This window comes from Cetorhinus maximus, chromosome 7 (assembly GCF_964194155.1).
Source record: "Cetorhinus maximus chromosome 7, sCetMax3.hap1.1, whole genome shotgun sequence".
Lineage (NCBI taxonomy): Eukaryota > Metazoa > Chordata > Chondrichthyes > Lamniformes > Cetorhinidae > Cetorhinus > Cetorhinus maximus.
Genome location: NC_135885.1, coordinates 53128723 through 53153755, shown reverse-complemented (window position 1 = coordinate 53153755; position 25033 = coordinate 53128723). Strand labels below are relative to the sequence as shown.

General features: G+C 42.8%; 1 protein-coding gene across 3 annotated transcripts in view; it reads right to left on the bottom strand.

Annotated features, from left to right (window-relative positions):
* The window catches only part of LOC144682466 (solute carrier family 35 member F2-like), a 54911-nt gene that overhangs the window by 9069 nt on the left and 20809 nt on the right, over positions 1-25033 (bottom strand). For 2 of the 3 annotated variants that reach the window (XM_078544866.1, XM_078544867.1), the window contains exons 2-6: positions 19422-19597; positions 19168-19295; positions 11578-11737; positions 4127-4283; positions 1742-1794 (exon numbers count right to left, since the gene is read on the bottom strand). In XM_078544866.1, coding sequence (XP_078400992.1) covers positions 1742-1794; positions 4127-4283; positions 11578-11737; positions 19168-19295; positions 19422-19597 — 674 coding nt within the window. Of the gene's footprint in view, positions 1-1741; positions 1795-4126; positions 4284-11577; positions 11738-19167; positions 19296-19421; positions 19598-23365; positions 23502-25033 lie in introns of those variants that run through there. The other variant, XM_078544865.1, reaches the window with a different exon arrangement.

The window sequence follows — 25033 nt, the reverse complement described above, 5'->3', positions numbered from 1 at the left end:
ACAAACAAAGTAGAAAATTAAATACGGAGTAGATTTCTCTTTAAACTATTGTGCTGATCAGAATGTACACATCAGTGAGGACAATATTAGTCAGATCTGTGCTGCCCTTGTCAAATAACCTACAGAAACTCAGTCTAACCTTCAATTACACCCTTTTATGTGAAGTATTTGAGGGCTGCCATGGATGCATAAAACTGTGCAGAAGCATGATTTAGTGCTTCCAGGAGAACAGAGGAAAATATTAGAAGAAAACAGCAAAAAACATTGGCAGCGATTATGTCGAAACACCAACATTGAAATAGCACAGCTTTATCCACATAAATTTAATTAGAAATAAACAGAAAAGAATAAATCCTTTTTTTTCCCTAGACTATGATCATGTTCATAGTGTAAACCACAAAATGAGTAAGATCCGGTTCAGTAGAAATGTTCAAATGGTACATGTTCTTATGACCCTCTTCCATTTCTTACCTGCATGCTACCCTTTCATCCAAAGGCACAACATCCAGTTGAATGTGTATGATGATGACACTCAGCTTTACCTCATCGTCACCTCTTTTGACCCCTTCACTGTGCCTGATTTGACACATTGCTTGTCCAACATTCAAGATTGGATAAAGATTTTAAAATTGAGGTGTTGTTGGATCAGGAGCCAGTGTGGATCAGCAAGGGTTGATGGTGAATGAGACTTGCTGTGAGATAAGATGCAAGCAACAGAGTTTTGGGCGAATACAAGCGCATGTAAATCAGAAGAAAATTACCCAACATCCAAGGTTGGATGAGCAGAAATTTCCTCCAAACAAATACTGGAAAGACTGAAGCCATCATCTTTGGTCTCTGCCACAAGCTCTATTGTCTGGCCTCCTGGCAAATTGACTGAAGTTGAGCCAGACCATTCGTAATCTTGCTGTTGTATTTGACCCTAAGACGAGCTTACAACCAAATATCCACTCCATCATCAAGACTGCCTACTTTTACCTCTGCAACATTGCCTAGCTCCAATCTTGCCTCAGTTCATCTGCTGCTGAAATCCTCACCAATGTCTTTGTTGCCCTGGGACAACTATTTCAATGCTCTCCTGGCCTGTGTCCCATCTTCTGACCTATATGAACTTGTATTCATCCAAGTGCTGCCTGTATCTTAACTTGCACCAAGTCTCATTCAACCATCAACAATTGCTGACCTATATTGGCTCCTGATTCAACAAGGCCTCAGTTTTAAACTCTTCATCCTTAGCAGAAGGAAAAACCAGTTCAAAAATTTCAATCCCCAGTGCAAATCAGTAATACTGGCACCAGTAATACTGGAGTTCCATTTTAAGGTATACAAGATCAGTTTGGCAAGATTTTCTGGTGCCCTTCATTTCCAAGTTTTACTGGTTTTTCCTTAATTGTTTTAAAATTTCTCCATGGCCTCACCCTTCCCTCTCTCTGGAACCACCTCCGGTCTACAAGCCTTAAAGATCTCTGCACTCCTCCATTTTTGGCTTCTTGTGCATCCCCAATTTTAATCGCTCCAACATTAGCGGCTGCGCCTTCAGCTGCCTTGGCCTTAAGCTCTAGAATTCCCTCCCGAAACTTTCCCATCTCTCTATCTTTAAGATCCTCCTCTTTGACAAGCTTTTGGTCATTTATCCTAATACCTCTTCCTGTGGCTCAGCTTCAAAAATGTTTTTTATTGATCTTAAGTGCATTGGGACATTTAACTGGGTTAAAAGTGCTGTTGTTGAATAGATGCTTACCGACTTGCCAGTTCCAATTAATGTTTGCAATTGCGTTATGTTCCAAGATGCTTCTACAACAGAAGAAAATGAAAGGCCTGATTTTCAAGTGTAGTACTAAAAGTAAAAGGTCATTCATTGCATTTTTTCACCAGATAATCTTTTCCTTCTCTCTCTTTTTCCTGCCATATTCTTGATCATTTTTTCTATATCTTCCCTATTTTAAATTTTAATTTTAACGTGATTGATGAACATGCTATAATTGTACATATTGTAGAGACATAACTACCACACACTATATGTGCCTGAATTATGCCATCAAAAATAAACATTGTTTCTACTGTTTTACGAGTAATGACATATAACTCCATGTCTGATATCACTCACCTTGGTTACCTATATCATTCAGAATAATACTGAATAATATCAAATAACCCAAACCTAAGTCAGCAGAATAAACTAGAACCACAGTCACTTCCACCGAAATTATATTTATTATAGAATGTAGAATGTTTAAGACAGTAGTCAAATCAAGAGATTTGCTGTTGTACTTTATGCTCTTATAAAAATTCATCTTGCTCTCCATTGCTCACTTAATGCCTGATATTTCACTGGCAGCTATCTACCAACATATGTAAACTAAAATGTGTATTGAAATATTGTAATAATAGTTATGTATTTGCATTGTTTATGCTGAGCTGTCACAATGAAGGAAATATTAGAGTTACATTTACAATTGACGAGAGTGACACTCATTTCTAACCCATTCAAAGATATGGAATTGTGCTAATTTTTCAGGCTACCATACACCAAATAAGTAACATTTTAAGTCACTTCTTATGAATGGTTCGTGACCAGGATCCTTTTATGTTACTAATAAACCTGTCTGAATTGAAATACATTTATGCAGGTTCTGACAAGACACCATAGCCAGTTTGCCTGATGGTGATTCATGACCTGTTGCATATTACAGGATCCCATAGTTCTCCTGAGGAAACAGGCTTTCTCTTAATAAATGGTAAACAAAGGTTGTATACTACTGAATAACAGAACATCCAGTTTATTGCATTCCTGAGGAAGGCATCCCACAACCAAATCAAAATGCATTTTTGGTTAATGTATTTTTTCTTCCCATTTTGTCTGTTGCTGGCAGAATGGGTGTAAATATTTAGCAAGAATCTAACATGGGTGCTATTTTCAAAGTTCAATATGGAAAATATTGGCCTGAATTTTTGTACAGACGCTGTCCATCTTAAGTTCATAAAAAGTAGATAATCTCATTGGAACTGTCAAGTTCATTGGAGCCGTCAAAAGCTATCAAGGGATTTAAATTTCCTGCCCTTTAAATATTTGTAAATTAGGTATGTAGTTTTAAAAAATAGTGCTTGCTATTTCACTCTGTCTATTGACCTAAGCTTGAGAGTTAGTGCTGCACGACTGATTTCACAACCTATCATTATCACAGTGGGGCGCCTGTCAATTCACAGTTTGATTGACAGCTCTAAGTGTTTATTAAGTCTTTGAAGTGGGACTATGAATAAAAATGCTTGTTATAAGGGATTAAGTATTTGAAGGAAGTTTAAATGTGTTTTTTTTATCAGTGAGAGTGTTTTTTTAAATAGTGAATTCATGAATAGACACTTAAGGATTTTATTTAATCTCAGCATGGGTCCTGAAGTCTACCCATGGTGGATACTGGGCGAGTTAGCATGGAGGCTGTTAGAGCAAAGGGCGGTGGCTGGGGGCATGGGTGGATATGAGTCGACACCGTTGTCATAGGGGCTATGAAGGGCCATGGTGGTGGGTGGAGGGGCATAGGTATGAAAGGTATGAAGGTCATGTGGGTGGGTGGAGGGGCATAGATTGGCTTAGATGGTATGAGAGGCCATAGGGCTGGGTGGAGGGGCACGGGTTACCATGGAGGTTATAAAGGGCCATGGGGATGGGTGGGGGCAGGGGTGGCATGGGTTTGCATGTATGCGGTGTGTGTGGGGGGCGGGGGTGGTGGGAGTGTGAGGGGTGAGTGGTGGAGAACTGTTGTTTTGTTTCATTCTTTCACAGCCCGGACAAAGTCCCACAGCCCGCCTCCACACCCAGCAGCCCCTGTGCTACGTCCGCATTGTTTTCAAGGTCACCTGCCACAACTCCCATTTGACACCACCCCCCACCCCGACCTCGGAATGAAAACTGGAAGTTCTGGGGCACTCTCTCCCGGGTTGGGTTTGCGGAGCCGCAACTTGTCCCGACTCTGGGCTCCCAACCTGGGAGCAAAAATTCAGGCCATTGATTGGAAGAGCATCAAACACAAGCTAAAATTGTGCCTATGAACTCTACTTTCTATTGTATAGAGAACATTAAAGCACAGTTATATTAGACACAATTTAGAAAAACATTGCCATTCCTTACAGTTGTATACCGCTAAAGAAGGTTGCAAATAAGCCGAGCATTCCCAGGAACTCCTCTCTGCTAAAGTTTTTCACAACGAATTCTTCACACACATTAGAAATTCCATAAAGTACAGCACCCCCTAGGACCAAAAGGTCCCCCAGCAACTTGTTGTTACCTATTTTAAAAAAAAGACACCAAATCCACTTTAAAGAAGTTCAAAGCATCAATAATATTACTTTTTATAATAGTTCAGAACTGTATTTTGAGAATACAGTCACTTTCTTATTTGAGCATATAATAAGATTTGAAGCATGTTGCAAACAACCACAAAGCAATTGATTCAGTGTCAGTCAAGCAGTACTTTTAAAAAGGAGCTGATTTACAACCTGGTAAGAAATTGTATTGAGAATCATAGAGATATTCATTACAGTCTCAGAGCGATCAGAGAAGGAAACTAATGATGCACTAACTCTGGATGGACCACATTTGATTTGCTAAATGGTCATTTTGTGCTCTGCATTTCTTCTGTTACAAACATTTGAAAAGGATCAGGTAAAGAGCAGCTGGCCCATGTAGCCTGTCCTATCCCAGCATGGTATGACAACTTACAGCAGAGGTCAACAACTCATGTTTCCTAACATCTAAACTATGCTTACATATCTTATACTTATGTCCCTTCGTACTCCCTAACCAGCACTAATTAACATCTTGTGAAATTTCCCCTACACAAGAAACACATTGGGCAGGATTTTCCCTTCGTCGGGTGGGCACAGAGCTGCCTCAGGGAGCTGAAAAATTTTTTAATGAAAAATAAAGATTTTAAAAATAATTGAAACATATCCCCACATGTGACTCAGTCCACATGATCAGGGACATATTAAAAATTATGTTTCAAAATTTTTATTTTTTTAAATTACTGTTGGAAATCTCATCCCACCCATGGGTGAGGTTTCTTCAAAAATGCAAAGGCCGCCTGGCCTATTCGCCCGCCTGCCAACCGTAAGGTTGGACGGGCAGTGAAAAATAGGATTAAATTAATTGATTAATGGCCTTAATAGGCCTTTTAGTTGTCAGCAAGCGCGCTGCCAACTCTCGTGAGTGCGCACTATTTTACTCCCGATCGAGTCAGGCATGCGCCTGCCTGCGAGACGTAAAATTCTGCCCATTGTGATTATTGGAAAATTGCCCATTGGGAAATCATGCCTGACAAATCTATTAGAATTCTTTGAAGAGGTAACAAGCAGGATAGTTAAAGGGGAACCAGCAGATGTAATATATTTGGATTTTTAAAAGGCGTTCAATAAGGTACCACACATAAGGCTACTTAATAAGGTAAGAGCCCATGGTGTTAGGGGTAGTCTATTAGCATGGATAGAGGATTCACTAGCTAATAGAAGACAGAAAGTTGGGATAAGAGGGGCATTTTCAGGATGGCAACCTGTAACTAGTGTAGTGCCACAAGGGTCAGTGCTGGGGCCACAATAACACAATATATATTAATGACTTAGATGAGAGAAATGAATACTATGGCCAAGTTTGTGAATGACACAAAAATAGGTGGGCAGGCAAGTGGTGAGGATGACACAAAGAGTCTACAGAGGGATATAGACAGGTTAAGCGAGTGGGCAAAAACTTTGCAGATGGAATATAATGTGGGAAAATGTGAGGTTATGTACTTTGACAAGAATAATAGAAGAGCTGAATATTATTTAAATGGAGAAAGCTGCAGCACAGAGGGATTTGGGGGTCCTCGTGTATGAATCACAAAAAGCTAGCATACAAGTTCAACAGGTAATAGGGAAGGCAAATGGAATGCTGGCCTTTATTTCAAAGGGAATGGAGTATAAAAATAGGGAAGTCCTGCTAAAACTATACAAGACACTAGTTAGACCACACCTAGAATATTGTGAAGAGTTTTGGTCCCCTTATCTAAGGAAAGATGCACTGACATTGGACCCAGTCCAGAGAAGGTTCACTAGGTTGATCCTGGGATTATGGGGCGATTTTCTTATGCGGAAAGGTTGAGTAGGTTGGGCCTGTACTCACTGGAGTTTAGAAGAATGAGAGGCGACCTTATTGAAGCAAATAAGATTCTTAGGGGGTTTGACAGGGTAGATGCTGAGAATTTGTTTTCCTTTGTGGGAGAATCGAGGACCAGAGGGCATAATCTCAGAGTAAGGGGTCACCCATTTAAGAGAGGAGAAATTTCTTCTCTCAGAGGGTAGTTAATCTGTGGAATTCTTTACCACAGTGGGTTGTAGAGGCTGGGTCGTTAAGTATATTCAAGGCTGAGATAGACAGATTTTTTAATCTGTAAGGGAATCAAGGGTCATGGGGAAAAGGCAGGAAAGTGGAATTGAGGATTATCAGATCAGCCATAATCTCATTGAATGGTGGAGCAGACTTGAGGGGCCGAATGACCTACTTCTGCTCCTACATCTTATGGTCTTATTACCTACACAACCATACCTTTAGACCCAGATGTAGCTACTTGAGAATATCTGATGAGAAGTGCCTTCACAGGCTGAAGTTCATTACCAAGAAGGCAGTAACAAAGTTGTTTTTTTCTATTCATTCTTGGGACATGGGCATCGCTGGGTAGGCCAGCAGTTATTGCCCATCCCTAATTGCCCATGAGAAGATAGTGTTGAGCTGCCTACCTGAACTGCTGCAGTCCATGTGGTGTAGGTACACCCACAGTGCTGTTAGGGAGGGAGTTCCAGCATTTTGACCCAGCGACAGTGAAGAAACAGTGATATATTTCCAAGTCAGGATGGTGAGCGGCTTGGAGGGGAATTGCAGATGGTGGTGTTCTCATGTATCTGTTGCCCTTGTCCTTCTAGATGGCAGCAGTCGTGGGTTTGGAAGGTGCTGGTGAGTTCCTGCGTTGCACCTTGTAGATGGTACACACTGCTGCCACTGTTCATCGGTGGTGGAGGGAGTGAATGTTTGTCGATGGGGTGCCAATCAAGCAGGCTGCTTTTGTCTTGGATGGTGTCGAGCTTCTTGCGTGTTGTTGGAGCTGCACTCATCCAGGCAAGTGGAGAGTATTCCTCACACTCCTGACTTGTGCCTTGTAGATGGTGGACAGGCTTTGGGGAGTCAGGAGGTGAGTTACCCACCACAGGATTCAGAGCCTCTGACCTGACCTTGTTGCCACTATATTTATATGGCTAGTCCAGTTCAGTTTCTGGTCAATGGCGAGGATGTTGATAGTGAGGAATTCAGCTATGGTAATGCTATTGAATGTCAAGAGGCAATGGTTTGATTCTCTCTTGCCTGACACTTGTGTGGCACGAATGTTACTTGCCACTTGTCAGCCCAAGCCTGGATATTGCATTTGGACATAGGCTGTTTCAGTATCTGAAGAGTTGTGAATGGAGCTGAACATTGTACAATCATCAGCAAACATCCTGACTTCTGACCTTATGAAGCAGCAGAAGATGGTTGGGCCTAGGACAACCTTAGGGTTGTACCATCCATTACCAGCTGATCTGTAGGCAGCTGGACAGGAAAGCAATGCGAGGGTACTGAACGTCACCATCACAATGGTTTTATCTGCTTCTGGATCCTTCTAGTCTACCACAAGGGACACATGTAACAGTTGTTGTTTTCATAGGGCATAAATGTATGAAGAAATTCACTGATGCTTTTTGTTTACTATTGCAAACACTTTTATCACATTTCCAAACAAGCACCAGTAGAATGTCTTGGCAGTACAATTCTTTCCCAAGGTAAGATAACCCAATGACCAGCTAGTTATTGATGGAATCTTCCCAGCCTGGCTTATTTAAACAAGAAGGCAGATTGATGCCTAAGAGATCAACATTGCTCTCTGCAGTCCTGTTAATAACATTTGCAAGAACTAAATACAGAACTAAACTCAGCTACAATAAGGCCGATAGAGATGGTGGCATAGTGGTAATGTTGCTGGGCTAGTAATCCAGAGACCCAGGCTAATGCCCTGGGGACATGGATTCAAATTCCACCATGGCAGCTAGTAGAATTTGAATTCAATTAATAAATCTGGAATATAAAGCTAGTCTCAGTAATGGTGACCATGAAACTATTATCGATTGTCAAAAAAACCCATCTAGTTCACTAATGTCCTTTAGGGAAGGAGATCTGCCATCCTTGCCTGGTCTGGCTACATGTGACTCCAGACTCACAGCAATGTGGTTGACTCTTAACTGCCCTCTGAAATGACCTAGCAAGTTCAGTTCAAAGGCAATTGGGGATGGACAACAAATGCTGGCCTTACCAGCGATGCCCACATTCCATGAAAGAATAAAGAAAAATTAGGATAAATTATTGGTACTTAGAGCAGAGCCTTAGATGCCTGGTTAGATTGTCATCACCTTGTAGTGCAGCCCTATTAGACTATACAAAATCATTGTTGCAAGTTGTATGCTACACAAAATTTCCATCTAATAGGCCTGAAAGAACTGAAGGAGAGACAATCACAAGCCAGGCTAGATAAGGACATTGTAATAATGACCATATGGAAGCCACATTCATCTAATTCTCGTTCCAACCAGGGAACTATACTGTTTGCACAGATGCACAATGCAGTGCCTGAGGACACTTTCACCAACATTGCACTACTGTAACTATCATGGATACAAATCTGCAGATTCCTTATACTGCATGATTAAAAACAAACTGTCTGGATACAGTGGTATTAAAATATTTCTTAGACTAAAAGTCTGAAATATACGTGTTTATCCCAGTGCTTCACTTTGACAGTTCTCCTGAAGCATATTCTAGTGCTTTTTCTAGGTGTTTCCACAGTCAGAGTACTAAGTGAGGCTCCAGCAACTTTGGAATAATGTTGCCCTGTATCTCTCTATGCTGGTTTTGAGAGAGTACTTAAAAGGGTTCCTGCACATTTGAACAAGTTGGAAGATTGGTTCCTAAGAGATCAACATTGCTCTCTGCGGTCCTCTGTTACTGTGGTGGCTCTCTGGTCCTGCCCACTTTCTGGCACATGTACTATTAGTTGAGAATGGGGTGAGATGGTCTGAATGTGGTGCTACGTGACCTCTTGACCGCATGAAGCCCTATATAATGATGCTCTCCATTTGTTCTTCTTCAGCATCCAGACATGAAGTATTCCACAGCACAGTGTATGTTCGTGAGAGATACTCCCATTGAGCACGTGACCTTTTGTTACTGCATGTTATGTTACAGCTGCATGATCCCTCAGAGATGCTAAACGCTGCAGTTAGATTCCAGTTCCAATGAGCATTGTGCACAGATATAGATAGGAACTCCTCCTTAGTCACTAGCAGTCCTTCCAAGATCTTGTACACAGTATCATATGACTCCAGAAGATTAAATTGTGATAACTTTATTGACATGAGGTATGGTTGAGTAATTTGCATGCAGTGGTGGGCAATGTGTTACAGGTTGAGAGGAAACATTTTAGGGAATGCATACATTATTTTCCAGCCTATCCAGATAACAGTAATCCCTCATTTCTGGAACCATTCTAGTAAGTGGGCCTAGGTGGGGATATGGAGGGAAGTTTGCATGCCTGCTGGAGAAGCCTGGGAGAAGAGAGATGTTGCACAATAGCAGATGGTTTCCCACATGGGCACACTGGTACCAGTAGCTATGTGGAAAGGCGCTCACCTCCTGGATCCAACAGTTCCCATCTGGGTGTAACTGCTGGATTTCCCAAGGCTTGTGAAACCCAGCCTTCAAGAATTAAATTTGAACAATAGAATAACAATGAGTCTCGCAGACTCATTATCATATTTAATGTTCCAAGCCAACTCCTGTAAAAGACTTAGAAAACTTCCCAAAGATACTTGAAAATCAAGAGGCGGAAGGAGTGTGGGACTTAAAACAATCACCATCACCAAGGAAAAGGTACAGGGAAAACTATTAGACCTAAAGGCAAACAAGCCCCCAGGACCTGATGTCCTGCATCCTAGGGCCTTAAAAGAAGTGGCTGCAGAGATAGTAGAGGCATTGGTTGTAATTTTCAAAAAATCTTTATGTTCTGGAAGGATCACAGCAGATTGGAAAATAGCAAATGTAACACCTTTATTCAAGAAAGGAGGGAGACAGAAAGCAGGAAACTAAAGGCCAGTTAGCCTAACATCTGTCACAGGGAAATTGCTAGAACCTAATTTAAGGAGGTTATAGCACAATACATAGAAAATCATAATGGAATCAGAGAGAGTCAACATTGTTTTGTGAAAGGGAAATTGTGTTTAACTGATTTATTAGAGTTCTTTGAGGAAGTAACAAGGTGGATAAAGGAGAACCTGTAGATGTGGTGTACTTGGATTTCCAAAAGGCATTTAATAAGGTGCCACATCAAAGGTTACTACACAAAATAAGAGCTCATGGTGAAAAGGTAACATATTAGCATAGATTGGTTAACTAACAGGAAGCAGAGAATAGGTATAAATGGGTCTTTTTCAGTTTGGCAAGCTGTGGCTAGTGGAGTGCAACAGTGATCTGTACTTGGGCCTCAACTATTTACAACCTATATCAATATCATTCATATCCAGGCTACTTTCTCATTTAATATATGTTTGGAAAAGTCCTCTTCCTTGGTAAATACTGATGCAAAGTACTTATTTGGTATCTCAGATGTGCCTTCTGCCTCCACCAATTGCTCTCCATTTTGGTCCCTAATCGGCCCCACTGCTCCTCCAACAACCCTTTCACAGTTGATATGCCTATGAGATCTCCCTTTTATGTTAGCCATCAATCTGTTCTCATGTTGTCCCTTGTCCCCTATTATTTCCTTTTGCACTTCTCCTTTGTATTTGATTCTGTCTTGGGTTATCAAGCTGACATCTGTCGGATGCCCCAGAGATGAGTTGAGGTCAGGAACAGAATGCCAGCTCACACGGTTGATACCGATTCACTGAATTCCTTCAAGTGAGAGCAGGACCTATTTCTAGCTGGAGTGAAGATCACCACTTATAAAAGGTAGGCATTCAAGCCTGTAGTGATCTCCTGGACTAGTTTTGATCACCTAGATTGGCCTGAGAGGAATTTTCCAGAATTTTTATCCCTCGAATTGACCTGGGTTTTTATCTGTTTTTGGGTGGGTTGGAGTGTATTTATTGTGATACACAAGGTATCATAATTGTGTAGGACAGACTGGATAGGCCAGATGGTCTTTCCCTGTGTGTCATTGTATATGAATGCTCCTCTAAATATACTGGACAGCAATTAGCCTAGGTTAAAATAGTGGTGATATCGATGTGTGGATATTCTGGAATTTCACTTTGGAATTGGAAAAATATACAGAAGCTTCCCTTAGGAGAACAATTAAGTGGAGCAGCTAGTTCATGATCAGGTAGATTATACATGGAAGGACTAGGTTTGTATGTTGAATGTTCTTTTCTCACCCTGTGCTTTGTTTACATTCGTAAGCTCATTCAATACTCTGAACACTGTTCAAAAACATTTCATACAATTCCAGGTCCAGGCAATGATCTTACCTAATCCTTGATGGTTTGTTGCCAAAACATCTGCACCAACCATAATTCCAACGCCCAACAAACACATGAAAACAGCCACAAAGTGGATGACTTTGTATCTTGAACGTAAGATAAACCATGATAGGAACATCACCACAGGAATGACAAAGCAATCTAGTAGCTGAAAGAGCACAACAAACACATGTTAACAAGTTATATTTACCTACAGAAAGAGTGGACTGGAAATTCAGCTCTGTGGCGCTATGGTTTGGACAGTATGGATGCTGGTTTGTGTCCAAAATGGCACCCTTGCCTCAGGAAAAACAATGCTAAGCAGCATGAAACAAAAGAGAGATTAGTACACACCTTAATCATCCCCATTCCCATTCCTGAGATCTCAGACCTCACTCACATCCTCCTGGCCCCCTTTCCACCCCGATCTCTCCTTGACTCCAACCTCCAACTCCAAGTATCCTTCAACAACATTCCCAATCCCACAATAATACTGAAGACCCCTGCGATGTTCTTTGCTGACCCCAATAGTCCTATACACCTGATTACACTACAAGGCCCATTGCAATACTGCAGAACTCCAAGATATTTTGTCCTGACCACCTAGCATTATCCCCCACCCCGCTGCCCAATTGCACTCTAGTCCCAGCCATTCCTCTTTCTGACCTCTGCAATCTTACCAAATCACTTACCTGAACATTGACCTGAACATTTGTGGGCTTCCACCGTTGCATCTTTGACGTTGAAATAAGGTCTGAAGCCCAAAGTCCCAGGCTCCTAGCACATCCCAATCCAAGCGTGGGCTCTGTGTAAGAGGCACCTAAAAATAGGTGCTTCCAAATTTTTGGGCCACTGTGTTTTAATCTATTTACTATTTGTTCTTTCTAGCATCTACTGAGTCCATCGGAAATTTTCACGCTAAAATTAAATTTGAACCATTAGCAGGAATTGTTACTTTACGCATTGGCACTGGGAAGCACAACATTTCTCCATCTTGTTTCACAATCTAAATCACTTGAAATTCAATGAGTAGTGTAGCATTTAAAGACAGTTTATTCTCTATTTCAGGCTTTTCCTGCGAGTTGCATGTTTAACAGTTTTCCATCAGATTTACTTGGCGGAAGTGCTGGCTAACTTAAGCCATTTTCCTGTTGAAATTTATACTGTTGTTTTTGGCTTTCCACTGGCATAAGAACATAAGAGTATAGGTGGATGGGGGCAGGGGCAGGCTCAGGACAATTACTGCCATTCCTGATATTTCCCTGTTTTAGAAATAGAGGCAATATTTTACAAAGTTGGCTCCCGCTGTGCAATATAGCTAGAGTAATGAGACAGAACCTGATCAACTATTTACAGGCATGCCTTGGAAACAACAATTTATATTTGGATAGCCCTTTTAACATACTAAAATGTCCCAAGATAGTTAAAAGGGAGCTTTATAAAACAAAATATAACACCGAGCAACATAAGGAGATAGTAGGTCAGATGACCAAAAGCTTGGTCAAAGAGGTAGGTTTCAAGGAATGTCTTAAAAGAGGAAAGTGAAGTAGAGAGGCGGAGTGGTGTATGGAGAGAATTCCAGAGCCCAGGGCTTAGGTAGCTGAAGGCATGGCTACTTATGGTGGAATGATTAAGATCAGGGATACTCGAGATCAGAATTAAATAAGAGCAGATATCTTGGAGTTTTATGGGGCTGGAGCTCACTACAGAGATAGGGAGGGGCGAGACTGTGGAGGTATTTGAAAACAAGATGATAGTTTTAAAATCAAGATATTGTTTGACAGGGAGCCAATGTAGGTCAGTGACACAGGGACGATAAGTGAACAGGATTTGATGCGACATAAGACATGGGCAGCAGAGTTTTGGATGACCTCAAGTTTACAGAGGGTAGAATGTGGGAGACCAGCCTACAGTGCATTGGAATAGTCATGCACAGAGGTAACAAAGGCATGAACAGGGGTTTCAACAGATGATGAGCTGAGACAGGGGCTATCGGGCTATGTTATGGAGGTGAAATCATCTTAATGATGATACGAATATGTGGTTGGTAGCTCATCTCGGGTCAAGTTTGACACCAAGTTTGCAAAGAGACTGTTTTATTCTCAGACTGTTGCCAGGGAAAGGGATAGAATCAGTAGTTAGGGATAGAACTTTGGAGTGGGGACCAAAACAATGACTTCAGTCTTCCAATATTTAATTAGAGAAGATTTTTGCTTACCCTGTACGGGATGTCAGATAAGCAGTGTGATAATTTAACATCAGTGGAAGAGTCGAAAGAGGCTGTGATGAAGAGCTGGGCATCGTCAACATACCAGCTTCCATGTGAAAACTAATGCTGTGCTTTAGATGTCCTCGAGGGGGCAGCATGTAGATGAGAACTAGAAAGGCACCAGAAGTAACAGTACAGGAGCAGGAAGAGAAGCCATTGCAAGTGATACTCTGGTTATGATTAGATAGATAAGAGTGGAGCCAGGTGACAGCAATCCCACCCAGTTGGATGACAATAGAAAGGTATTGAAGGAGGAGGATGGTGTGGTCAAACATGTGAAAGGCTGCAGACAGATTGAGAAAATTGAGGGATAGTTTACCTTTGTCACAATCACATGATGTCATTTGTGGCTTTGATAAGAGCCGTTTGGATACTATGATAGGACGGAAACCAACCGGAGGGATTCAACCGTGGAGCTTCGGTCAAGCTGGATACGTTGGTGGTAACTACACATTCAAGGGCTTTGGACAGAAAAGTGAGGTTGGAAATGGGATGGTGCTTTGCAAGGCAAGGGCTGCTGGATCAAGACTTGTTTTTTGAGGAAAGGAGTGATGTTGGGAGATTTAAAGGAGAGAGGGACAACACTTGAAAAAAGAGAACCATTAACAACATCAGCTAACATGAGGAACAGGAGATGGGTCTCATGGACAAGATGAGCTCAGAGAAGGCATGAGGGAGACAAGGGAGAAACTAAAGAAAGATGTGAGTTCAGGATTAGAGGAGTGGGGAAACTTATATGAAGTTTTGCCGAGTGAGCTAGTGGAAGGGAGGGATGCAGCAGACGCTAAGGCCCAGGAGAGGAGGCGTGCACAAGATGCAAGACACCAGGGCCCTTGCCTTCGGGAGGCCCAGGCTCAACTCGCAGCTTTTGCCTTTGCCTTACTGGTAGCACCACCCTGTCTCAAGTGGCTGCAGCAGCCTCAATGTACTCACACACAAGCGTGCATTGGGCATTCTGCTCTGGGACCAACGCTCAAGATCCAATTGTCCTGGAGCGAGAGCCCGTGTCCATGCTGCCATTTGTTTTGACAGCCAGTGTGCATTCTGGGTGATGTAATCCGCTCTTGACCACACTCTCACTCTTCAGTGCAGGCGTTGGCTCACTAATGGACTGCAGGAGTCACCTTCACATCAAGATGGCAGAGCGGGGAGGCCAGGAGGAGCGGCAGTTGCAGCAACAGTGAAGCTCGGGTCAGCTGGAGTTAGACGGGGTGGCGAGGAAGTGCATCTGGGCACCTTCAGAGTTGTCCCAAACTCGTCCTCAACGATATTAACCTCCAAACTTTCAGGGCCCACGGGGAGTGAGTGTGAGAATGAACGCGAGAGGAAGTGAGTGTATGCGAGAGGGAGTGAGTGCGAGAGCTAGTGAAGTCATCACTCCTCAGCCAGGACCCTGTTAAGTTCATGATATCAATAGAATTGCCCACGTTAAGTTCACGGATAGCAAGGGCTTTGTTCATAAGTGAACAGATATTCTGGAGGGAGATGTTTTCAGGAGTGGTGAGAACAGAGTCCACAAGATCAGCAGTGGGAGGGATGGGTTGGACAGGAAGGACATTGGCAAGATTAGCCTCCAATGGGTGCAAAGGGTGGGATGGTTGATGAGAGTGTGCGATGGGGCAATCAGTTTTGCTGCTCATAGTGAGCCAGCACCAAATACCTCAATGAGCCCTTCAGAGGATGCTGAGGGAGACACAAAAGGAAGCTGTAAGTTTTTCTAAGAGGGAGCCCAACCTGGGAGGGTGGCAAGAGAGCAGAAAGGTGGAGGAGCACTGAAAGGTTGGCATGCGAATCGGGGGGGCAGAGTGCCTGAGAGAGAAGTGAAAGGAGGCATAATGATAGAAAAGAGGGACCTTGGAGGGTTAAAGAGAAAAGAAACATAAAGAAGAGAAAAAGTGGAAATAGAGTGATGGACTCAAGCCTGGAGCAACAGACAAAATGCACATGTAATGAACACACGGAAATCTCAAGTTCCAGAGGCCTGGCTACATCAAAAGTTTGATACATAAAAAACCATAAAATGAGAAATAGGAAATAGATAATAGGAAGGAAAAGGACAAGGAGCAGCCTAGAGTAAAAATACTTAATTGGAGGATGTCCAATTTCCATGGGATGAGAACAGATCTTGTCCAGGAAAAGCTGGAATGGAACAATAGGCTGCCTTTAAAGAAGAGATGGTTCAGGTATAGTAAAAGTACATTTCCATGAGAGGGATAGGTAAGGCAACCAAAGCAAGTGCTCCCTGGACGACGAAATAATAAAATGAAGCAGAAAAAAGGATGCATATGACAGAAGTCAGGTGAATAATACAAGTGAGAACTAGGTTGAAGATAGAAGGCTGAGAGGGAAAGTGAAAAATTAATAAGAGAAGCAAAGAAAGAATATGAAACAAGAGTGGCAGCCAACACAAAAGGGAATCTAAAAGTCCTCCAAAGGCATATAAATAGTAATAGGTTAGTAAGAGGTGGTTTGGGGCTGGCTAGGGGCCAAAAAGGGAATCTTCACATGGAGGCAGAGGACCCCATGGGCTGAGGTATTAAATGAGTACTTGCATCTCTTTTTCCAAGAAAGAAGTTGCTGCTGAATTCATGGTGGAAGAGGAAGTAGCTGAGACACTGGATGAGCTAAAATTGGTAAAGAGGAGTCATTGGAATAACTGGCTGTATCTAAAGTTGATTAGTCACCGGGGGCCAGATGGGATGCATCCAAGGATATTGAGGAAGGTAAGGGAAAAAATTGCGGAGGCACTCTCCATAATTTTCCAATCCTCCTTAGATACAGGTGTGGTGCCAGAGCACTGGAGGATTGAAAATGTTCAAAAGGATGCAAGGATAAACTACAAGCCAGTCAGTATAACTTTGTTGGTGGGAAAGCTTTTAGAAAGGATAATCCAAGACAAAATTAACAGTCACTTGGACAAGTATGGATTAATTGAAGTAAGTGCCAGCACAGATTTTTTTAAAGGCAAATCATGTTTAACTAACTTGATTGAGTTTTCTGATGAGGTTACAGAGAGGGTTGATGAGGGTAATGTAGTTGACATGGGGCAGGATTTTTAAGTCGGCGTCCGGGCGCAATCGCTGAGACCGGGAGCTGCCAGGGAACAGACCGCCCCCTGGGATCGGCCCCTGACTGCGGTTTCGCGCTGGCTGGCCAATTAACAGCCAGCCAGTGTGAAGCATGTGCTGAAATGCTCAGTGCTGCCGGGGCCGGGGGGAGGAGGGCGGCGCTGATATAAGCGTGGGTGTGGGGGGGCGGCGCTGTATGAAAGCTCTCTGAAGGCAGAGAGCTACTTCAAGGAGCTGAAGAATTTAAAAACGATAAATAAAGATTTTAAAATCCGGAAAAAAATGTCCACGCATCAGAATCAGTCACCTTAACAAGTACATGATGAAAATTCGGCCCATTTTTATTTTTTTAAATTTAATAATGGAAACCTCATCCCGTCCTTGGATGAGATTTCATCAAAATGCAAAGCCCGTCTGGCAGATTCGCACATCCACCAACCGTAAGGTTGGATGGACCGCAAAAAATCAAGAAAATTACAACTTTAATGGGCTTAATTGCCCTCTTAATTGTGAGCGGGTGTGCTTCTGACTTTTGCGCGCACCCGTCAACTGAAATATCGCATGTGTGTGAGATGACATTGGGACGCTCGCCCACACCCTATTTTATGTTTGAGCGGATCGGCCACACGCCAACCTAAAAATTCTGCCCATAATGTATATGGACTGCCAAAAGGCATTTGATAAAGTGCCACATAATAGGCTTGTCAGCAAAGTTGAAACTCATGGAATAAAAGGGACAGTGGCAGCATGGATATGAAGTTGACTGAGTGACAGGGAGTAGTTGTGAACAGTTGCTTTCCAGACTGGAGGAAGGTATACAATGGATCAGTGCCAGGACCACTGCTCTTTTTGATGTATGTTAATGATTTAGACTTGTGTATGGGGCATCTCTTCAAAATTTGCAAATGACGCAAAACTTGGTATTGCGAACTGTGAGGAAGTTATTGATGGACGTCAAGAGGACATAGGCTGGTTAAATGGGCAGACAAGTGGAGGCAAATTAAATTTAATGCAGAAAAGTTTGAAAGGATACATTTTGGTAGCAAGAAAGAGGATAGACAATAAAAAAAACAGGTCCAATTTGAAAGGGGTCACAAGAACAGAGAAACCAGGATGGAGTTGGAGGGGTGTGGTGGTATATGTGCACAAATTGTTGAAAGTGGCAGGGCAGCTTGAGAAAGCAATTAAAAAGGCATACACAGCCTGAGTTTTATAAATAGAGGCACAGAGTACAAAAGCAAGTAAGTTATGATGAACCTTTTAAAACACTGGTTTGGCCTCAACTGGGGTATTATGTCCAATCAATTCTGAGTCCATATTTTAGGAAGGATGTAAAGGCTTTAGAGAGGATGCAGGTAAGCTTTATAAGAATGGTTCCGGGGACTTGGGTAGATTGGAGGAGTTGGGACTGTTCTCCTTAGAGAAGAGAAATTTCAGAGGAGATTTAGGTGTTCAGAATCATGAGCGGTCTAGGCAGAGTAGATAGAAACTTTTCCCATTGGCGCAAGGATCAAGAAGCAGAGGACACGGTATTAAGTGAATGGCTGAAGAAACAACAGCTATATGAGGAAAAGCTTTCTTTTTATGCAGTGCGTGGTGAGTATCTGGAATGTATTGCCTGGGAGTGTTGTGGAGACAGATTCAATCATATTTGTCAAAAGGGAAACAGGTAAGCTCCTGAAGAGAAAAACTTTGAAGAGTTTCAGGGAAAAGGCTGTGGAGTAGGACTAACTAATTTGATCGTGCACAGAGCTGGTACAACAGGCTGAAGAGCCTCCTTCTGTGCTGTAACCATTCTATTTTTCTAATTATTGGTTTAATTTATAAATGCACCACATAATAGGGTACTGAATCATGCAGAGTTAAGTCTCTCAGTATTGTGCTCAGTATTATGTTTGCTGATCTCAGCCAGGGAAGCAGTGATTAATACCCCCATTCATCAGCATTACCAAGGTAAAAAGGGGAAAATATGTCAGGATCCCCACCCCTGACTGTTGTCAAATAATCCTTGTGGGCACTGGGTAAGGACAGGATGAGTAAAGCCTACTACTGCCTAGAGTCACACTAAAAAGGTTGTCTACTTGGGTAAGGTGCCAGATGGATGCTGTGATTGGTGGAGCCATACCTGACCAGAACTCGGCTTTACTGCAGAAAAGAGGAAGTTGGGAGCATTAATTATTTACTAAACTCTTCCCACCTGTGCGTAGGAAAATACAGGATATGACAACTGTAGTAATCAGGTTCATTAGGTTGAACACATACCTGAACACTTGTTAATGTTGTATACTGGTAAGCTTTGACGACCAGGTAATTAGCTTCAACATCAATTAATCCCAGCAGAAGATACTTCCACCATTTTGTCTTCAGTATTTGCAGTAAATTGTCATTGCCTGATTAAAAGTAAAATTGAATTAGCACTTCAGCAGTTTTCGTTCTTCAATTATTTTAAAATTGTACTGCATATTCTGTTGATTCTGAACATTTCAAACTGTTTCTTCGTCTTGCTCACTACATACCCTGCCTGAACATCAACATTCCCGTGTAAACCAGGAACAGTAGAAGATAGTTGATAAAACCCTGAAGCACTGGGGTGTTCACAGCAAAGTAATCCGTCAAATATTGACTGCTGATTGCAGTTCCACATAATAGCATGGATAATCCTTGACCAAGAAGTAATATCCTCAGAAGACTCCTGAAATTAATCAAGAATTTTAGTTAGTGCACAAATATTGCCATCTTGCAGCTAGCCTGAAAAGTGAGTATTAAAGAGAAACACCTAACAATGAAACCCAGCAAGTGTAAGCCGCCAATTTGAAAGAAGAAACTAAATAAACTTAAAGGTCACAATGCTTCCTCTGGTTGGAGTTTGGAAATGTCTCCAAATTGACTTCAATTGGCTCCTCTCAGGAAAGGTTCTTTCACTTTAAAAAAATAGCAGCAAATGTCTGAGCTTCTTTATTTTGAACTTTCTGATATATATATATATAATTCAGTTGTGAATTGTTGGTGTTTTGACATCTGACAGATGATCTCATAACTTTGATGTAAATAGCTAGCTACTTAATTAATTAGTGGGACTGGACAGTTCAAAGAATACACAAAGCAGAAAATGGAAGTGTGTGAGATGGAGGCCTGGGCAAAGTGACAACCTTGCTTACAACAGTATCGGAAATGTGTAAGTTACATCAGGAAAAAGATTTGTAAATTGCAAATAAGAAAAGTAGTAGATAAGAGTCAAACCAGGAGAGACTGACTGAACTTAAATGAAAATATTGACCTATAAAGAAAGGTTACTGTGCTGTACAAAATGAAGACAAGATCCAGGGGAAGAACCAACTACCCATCCCCCACCCCCTGATTCTAGCCAAACCAAATCTGTCCCCTATCCTTGGCTGATACTTGGCAGTTTTGCTAATTGTGGTTTTGGCAAAAAGAACATGAAGGGACAATATAAAATAAAGGGTATGAGGAGTTGCAGGAGCAGAGAAATCCAGGTGTATACGTACGTAAGCCATTGAAGGTGGCAGGACAGGTTGAGAGAGTGGTTAATAAAGCATACAGTATCCTAGTTCAGCGAGGCATCCGGCAGCAGGTGGCGATGGTGGGGGACAGCACCGACCAAGGGAACTGGTCGACCCCTGTGGGCCACTGAGCAGGGTCTTTCGCAAGCTGAGAGGCGGGGCCAGATGCCATGGGGCAAGGGAGAATTTGCATCCAGGACAAAGCCAGGACATTTTGTGAGTGGCAGTGTGGCAGGAGTCTAGGGCCGCTGGAAGCCCCTGAGGGTGGCTCAAGAACCAGGGAGGAGAATTGGGACCTAGTCAGATTGACTGGCAGCACCCTTGAGTCTGAGAAGCTTCACAATGGGAGAGGGAGACAGGACTGCAGCCAGGAGCTGAGCCACAGGACAAGCCAGAACACATCTGGTGAGTGCTGCGCCGAGGAGCCAAGGGCCTGACTCGGACAGAGATCTGGAACATCAACGATGAATACCCTCTGTCAATAGTTGGAGTTTCTTGGAGTTACAGTTTCACTTGACAGTTCATACAGTTTCAATGCCGGCGGAATAAAGGAGCCTTGTTTTTTTAAATTTAGTGCAGTCCATTTGCTTAAACCACACATTACGCTAGGCTTTATGAATAGGGGCATAGAGTACAAGAGCAAGGAAGTTATGTTGAACTTGTATAGGACAGTAGATCGGCCTCAGCTGGAATATTGTGTCCAGTTCAGGGCACTACACTTAAGGAAAAATGTGAAGGCATTGGAGAGAATATTGAAAAGATTCGCAAGAATGATTCCAGGGATGAGGAACTTAAGTTGTGAAGATAGATTGGAAAAATTGGGGCTGTTTTGCTTGGAGAAGAAAAAGCTGAGAGAAGCTTTGATAGAGGTATTCAAAATCATGAGGGGTCTGGCAGAATAGATAGGGAGAAATTGTTCCACTCATGAAAGGATCGGGAATGAGAAGGCACAGATTTAGGGTAATTGGCAAAAGAAGCAAAAGCGACATGAGGAAAAACTTTTTCATGCAGCAAATGGTTAAAGTCTGGTATGCAATGCCTTAGAGAATGGTGCAGACAGGTTCAGTCGAGGTATTCAAAAGGGAATTAGACTGTTATCTGAAAAGGAATAATGTGCAGGGTTACGGGGAGAAGGTGGGAGACTGACACAAGGTGAATTGCTTATTCGGAGAGCTGGTGCAGACACAATAGGTTGAATGGCCTACTTCTGTGCTGTAACTGTTCTGTGGTTCTGTGCATAAATCTTTCATCAAGTATTTGTTTCTTGTCACAAATGTGTAATTATGATATTACCGATTTTAAGGACAACTGTTTTAAAGGCACATTTCTGTTTTCAAACCTTTACATTGAATTTAAAAGCCTATTTCAAAATGTAAGTATGGACAAACAACGTAACACCTTTTTGCATTTATTCAAACCAAGTCAGACTCACATCTCTAGAACTGTCAATGAAGAGTCATTAAAAATGCAAAGCCTCCTCCAGGACTGTCCATTGAATCTTCTAAAATGTGTGAAAAAACCCTTTACTTCTGAGAGAACAGGAGACAGGAAGGGACTTCAAAAGACCACAACATAATTAACTTATTTGCCTGGCGAAGCAATGACTCCTTGAAAATTAATTTAGCAGCCATTTTAAGTTTTAAACTGTATAAAGTCTGGCTGAGGACAGCCATTTTGTGTGCAGAACTTCCAGGAAGAGCTCTGAGCGACATCAGAGGGCTTTCTCTCTGCCACTGGGAGTCAAAGAAGATCAACTGTTGTTCTGCTGAGAAGAATCTCGGCAATCTTCAAATGCCAAACTAGTGAGGAACAAGAAACCTTCTCTCTCTCTCCCAAAACTTGCTTGACCTGCTGAGTCCACCTGAAAAAGGCAAACACTGACTAGTCCACTGCAGAAGCCATCGCAGCTGCTAAACTGAATCTCAAGTTTCAATCCCTCCACTTCAGAAAGAGAAATTCAAGCAAGGAGCCCACAACAATATCTCATAGAGACTGATTTCAAACCTCATCTTTAAGCATTTTTTTATCTTTACCTGAATTTTAACCTTTGTAACTTTATCACTTTCACCTGAGTAATTTTCAGCAGTAGTTTTGTAATAAATTAACTTTCACCTTGTTTAAGAATAACTGCTGTGTTATATTCAAATTGAATCACTTGCAAATTAAAAGTAGGCTGCGGACACACACAAGTTCTTAGCTAACAGACCACTTTAAGGAAATGCTTTACACATAGTTATGATAGTCTATAATAAATCAGTCTATTTGCTTTTCCTGTTTTTTCCATTGAACTCAATGCTCTGCCCCTCCTTCCCTGAAGCCACTGACTTATACTGGTGTTGTGATGACTGTCACTTTAAGACCAGTTCAACTGAGTAGGGATCACGTGATTTGTTCAACCAATGTGTAGCTAGCGTGGGGGAATAAATTCTAGGGAGGGGTTTCCCAGGAAAGTTGGCTGTATGACGGGCTGGCTGGATACAAGCAGCCAGGGAAGGTCGTGTAAATAAAGTTTGTTTTGTTTGGATAAGAAGCTTCCCAGAGTGTTTTTCTACAGGTGTATAGTTCCAAAAGTTCTCATTGTCATCAGCAACCTGCTCAAATAGCCATTTCTTATATGTGAAATAACGGGCGGACTTTCTCGCCGGTGGGATTTTACGGTCCCACCGAAGTCAATGGACTTTTGAACAGCTCGCCGCATTTTACAGCCCCACCCCCACTGCGATGGGACCATAAAATTTCGCCCAACGAACGAGTGCCAGAGCGCTATTTTACAGTGGGCAATATCATAGCTGAACCCAAGTCTGCCTCGATCAATATCCATACTCCCCATCAGAAAAGACACTGGATAATAATTATGGAGTGAATTTTATAGGCCTTTAGGAACAAGGTGGTGGTTGGGAGGGAGGGAGAACCAGAAAATCAGGAGGGGAAACACTCACCTGGAACCAAGACATTGTGACATCAGTTCCACATTTTGCCAGCAGCGAAAAAGCTCTAAACTGGCATTGCCACTGCAATGTGGTAGGAAGGCAATGAAGCTCATTGACAAGGTACTTAGCAGTGATTTGCATGCAATTGACTGGGATGTTATGCAGAGTGTGGGATTTTATGATCAGTGCACAGGGGTCATCTGCCTTCAGATTCCTGACCAATTAAAGCTGCTGGCACCAAGGTGAGGCCTCAGTGCCACCTCTGGAAGTCAGCCATATGAGGTGGTTGCTTGATTCCTGGTTGACCAAAATGGAAGAGAGGGGAGAAGTCATTGCCGGTCTGCAGTGGCTACCCTCTAAGGGTGGGAGCAAATTCTTCTGGTGGGCTGTCAGAGCCAATTCTGCTGGAGGGCTCTCAGCAAGGTCTCTTAGAGGGTCATTGCTGATGTTTCAAAGGGCAGTAAAAAGGAGAGGGTCACAGGGGAAGTTGACTCCCAGGCCAACACACAGAAAAGGGGGAGAGACCGACTGACATGCAACTGATCCACCCAGTCTTCGTTGCCCCTGTGAGGAGGAGCAGCGGCACAAAGGAAGAGAGGGCCATGCAACAGCAGCAACAGCAGGAGCAACAAGAGTACCAGTCCCCAGCTGGGCAACCCACAGGAGGCACAGGTGACTGGAGCAGGTGGCTGCACCAGGAATGGCCTATCCACACCTAGGGATGGGATTTTCCCTGAAATGCGCAAAGTCCATTAGCAGGCAGGAAAAACGGTGTTCCACACACTGGCTTTTTGGATGATTTTTGCGGCGAATCATCCAGGAGAAAGCAGCCCGGTTCATTGGCACCACATCCACAAACATTCACTCCCTCCACCACCGACACACAGTAGCAGCAGTGTGTACCATCTACAAGATGCACTGCAGGAATTCACCAAGGCTCCTTAGACAACACCTTCCAAACCCACGACCACTACCACCTAGAAGGACAAGGGCAGCAGATAGATGGGAACATCACCACCTGGAGGTTCCCCTCCAAGCCACTTACCATCCTGACTTGGAAATACATCACTGCTCCTTCACTGTCGCTGGGTCAGAATCCTGGAACTCCCTTCCTAGCAGCACTGTGGGTGTACCTACACCACATGGTCTGCAGTGGTTCAAGCAGACAGCTCACCACCACCTTCTCAGGGGCAACGAGGGATGGGAAATAAATGATGACCTAGCCATTGACACCCATATCCCTCGAATGAATTTTTAAAAAGTCATCCACATTGCAGCTGATTAATTATTCATCCACAGGTAACACACTGTTCTGCTGGCAGGCAGCATTTGCCCACCCCACCATGACCTTACCACTCCCTACCTCCAAACGCCATATTTAAATGGCGTCTTTGCACAGTGTTCACACTCTCTGCAGCAACTCCAGTGTACACATGACTCCCAATGGCAGAAAGTGCGCTGCGCCCAAATGCAGTGGCGCCTCACTAGAGTGTTGTTGAATGCTGTCAGAGCCCCCTGCAATGTCCTCTACCGCTGCTCTGCCTGCAAGAGTTCCACCAAGGTGACCGATCTGGCTTTGGGGTTGGTCACTGTGGTGGTCAGTACAAATGTCCTGCAGAAGAGGTCAGCCACCCAGTGCAGGAACAGGATGAACAGTCTCATCTGTTCCACAGCGGT